This window comes from Peromyscus leucopus, chromosome 2 (genome assembly GCF_004664715.2).
Source record: "Peromyscus leucopus breed LL Stock chromosome 2, UCI_PerLeu_2.1, whole genome shotgun sequence".
Taxonomy (NCBI): Eukaryota; Metazoa; Chordata; class Mammalia; order Rodentia; family Cricetidae; genus Peromyscus; species Peromyscus leucopus.
The window spans coordinates 91,929,279-91,931,169 of NC_051064.1; the positions used below are offsets into that span (position 1 = coordinate 91,929,279).

At 41.5% G+C, this 1,891-nt stretch overlaps 1 protein-coding gene across 1 annotated transcript; it reads right to left on the reverse strand.

Annotated features, from left to right (window-relative positions):
- Positions 1-1,018: 1,018 nt before the first annotated feature.
- On the reverse strand, positions 1,019-1,591 carry LOC114685154 (interferon alpha-12-like). The gene has a single exon (XM_028859767.1). The coding sequence runs from the start codon at positions 1,589-1,591 to the stop codon at positions 1,019-1,021; it is 573 nt and encodes a 190-aa protein (XP_028715600.1).
- Between the last annotated feature and the right edge of the window lie 300 nt (positions 1,592-1,891).

The window sequence follows — 1,891 nt, forward strand, 5'->3', positions numbered from 1 at the left end:
CCTCTATATCAGCCCCCGCCTTCCTGTTCCTGCCCTGTTTAAGATCTTGCCAAACCTCTGTCAGTGATGTAATATACTGTGATTTTAAAGCAAAATAAACAATTTCTACCCCAAACTGATTTAGGTCATGATATTGTATCTCAGCAATTGAAGCCATCACCAACACAGGGCTGACACTCCATTTTTTCTTTTATCATGTTTCACTTTTTTAATGGTATGTAGGAAGGTCCTCTTTTGTTCATGTGCTTTATTTTATTTTGGTTTCATGGTCTCCCTCATCTTTGGGATCCAATCGACTTAATCTGATAGAAGTTGGGAGTCAAATTTTTTTTACTGGGGCCAGTGAATTCAGGGGGATTTGTTGGTCAAGAGGACTAAGGCACAATAGAACACAAGCAAGATGTCTGGTTTCCTTCTGTACAGCATGCTGGCCGCACATCCAGAGGAGTGCTATCTAATGGAAATAAGTAAGATTTTACCATCAGTGAACAGGATCTATGAGATGGTTGCATCAACTCACCTCTTAAGTCAAATCAGTACACATTGCTTTCAGTATTATTTCTTACTGAGTCCTGGTATTTAATGTTTATGGTGTACAGAATAAGTTTAAAAGCATCAAAAAGTTTTCAAATTATCTAATGGCAGACAAATAAGATTAAACATGTATCGTAAAAAATTTAATGAACAGAAGAAATATGTTAACAATACAGTTTGATACCTTAAAGAAAATATGAAATTCTTTGGTATTAAAAATAACTAAAATCATGTAAATAGACAAACAAGCAGAACTGATAAATAAATATAAGTATATATATAAAACAAAGGAATAAATAAAACATCTGAATCAATAAACCAGTGCCCTTACAGATCAACACAAATATAACCCAATATTAGGATAATTATCCAGGCAAGTTGAATCAATGAGGTCAAAGTCAAAGAGATCTTCGAGAAGGCCAAATCTGAGCAGTGAGGTGCAGGATCCCAGCCCAGGAGTGTCCTCTCCACTTTGGCTCAGGACTTACTCCTTCTCCTCAGTCAGTCCTGCCAATAGCTTGGCTGAGGAAGACAGGGCTCTTCTGACTTCTGCTCTGACCACCTCCCAGGCACAGGGGCTGTGTTTCTTCTCCTTCAGGTAGACAGTGATCCTGTGGAAGTAGTTCCTCACAGCCACCAGGGAGTCTTCCTGGCTCAGGGAAGGTTTCAGCACCTCCAACTGCTGCATCAGACAGGCTTGCAGGTCATTGTCCTGTTGGTGGAGACCAGCGCAGAATGCGTCTAGGAGGCTTGTCTCCCAAGCAGCAGATGAGTCCTTTGAGCTGAAGAGGATCAGGACCTGCAGGGTCAGCTCCTGCAGGGCAGGGATGGCTTGGTCCTTCTGGATGTGCTGGGCATCCACCTTCTCCAGAGGGAATACAAAGTCTATTCTGTCTTTCAGGCAGGAGAGAGGGCAGAGTCTCCTCATTTGTGCCAGGAGTGTGGAGGCTCTCTTGTTTCTGAGGTGATGAGTCTGAGGCAGGTCACATCCCAGACAGCAGCTTGACCAGTAGTGCATCACCACCAGGAATGTCAGGAGAGCACAGGGCTTGGCCATTGTGAATGTTGCAGATGCTGCTGGTCCTCTGGGCTCTGTGGTCCTGAACCTTCTCCTCTAGGTTCTCTGAAGTCCATCTTGGCTTGGTTCATGTGTCTTAAATAAGAGAAAGTACTAGTTTCCATTTTCTGAATACTCTCCCCTCTCTTTTCTACTATTTTTTCAGTAAATTAACTCATTTTCTTTTTGTGTCTGGTTTTTTTTCCTAAATCCTTTTGATTTTCTTCATTGCTTTCTCTTTTGCTGCTGCTTACACAAAGCTTCTTTACTGTTTTTCTTTATAAATATAATTGTTATTAA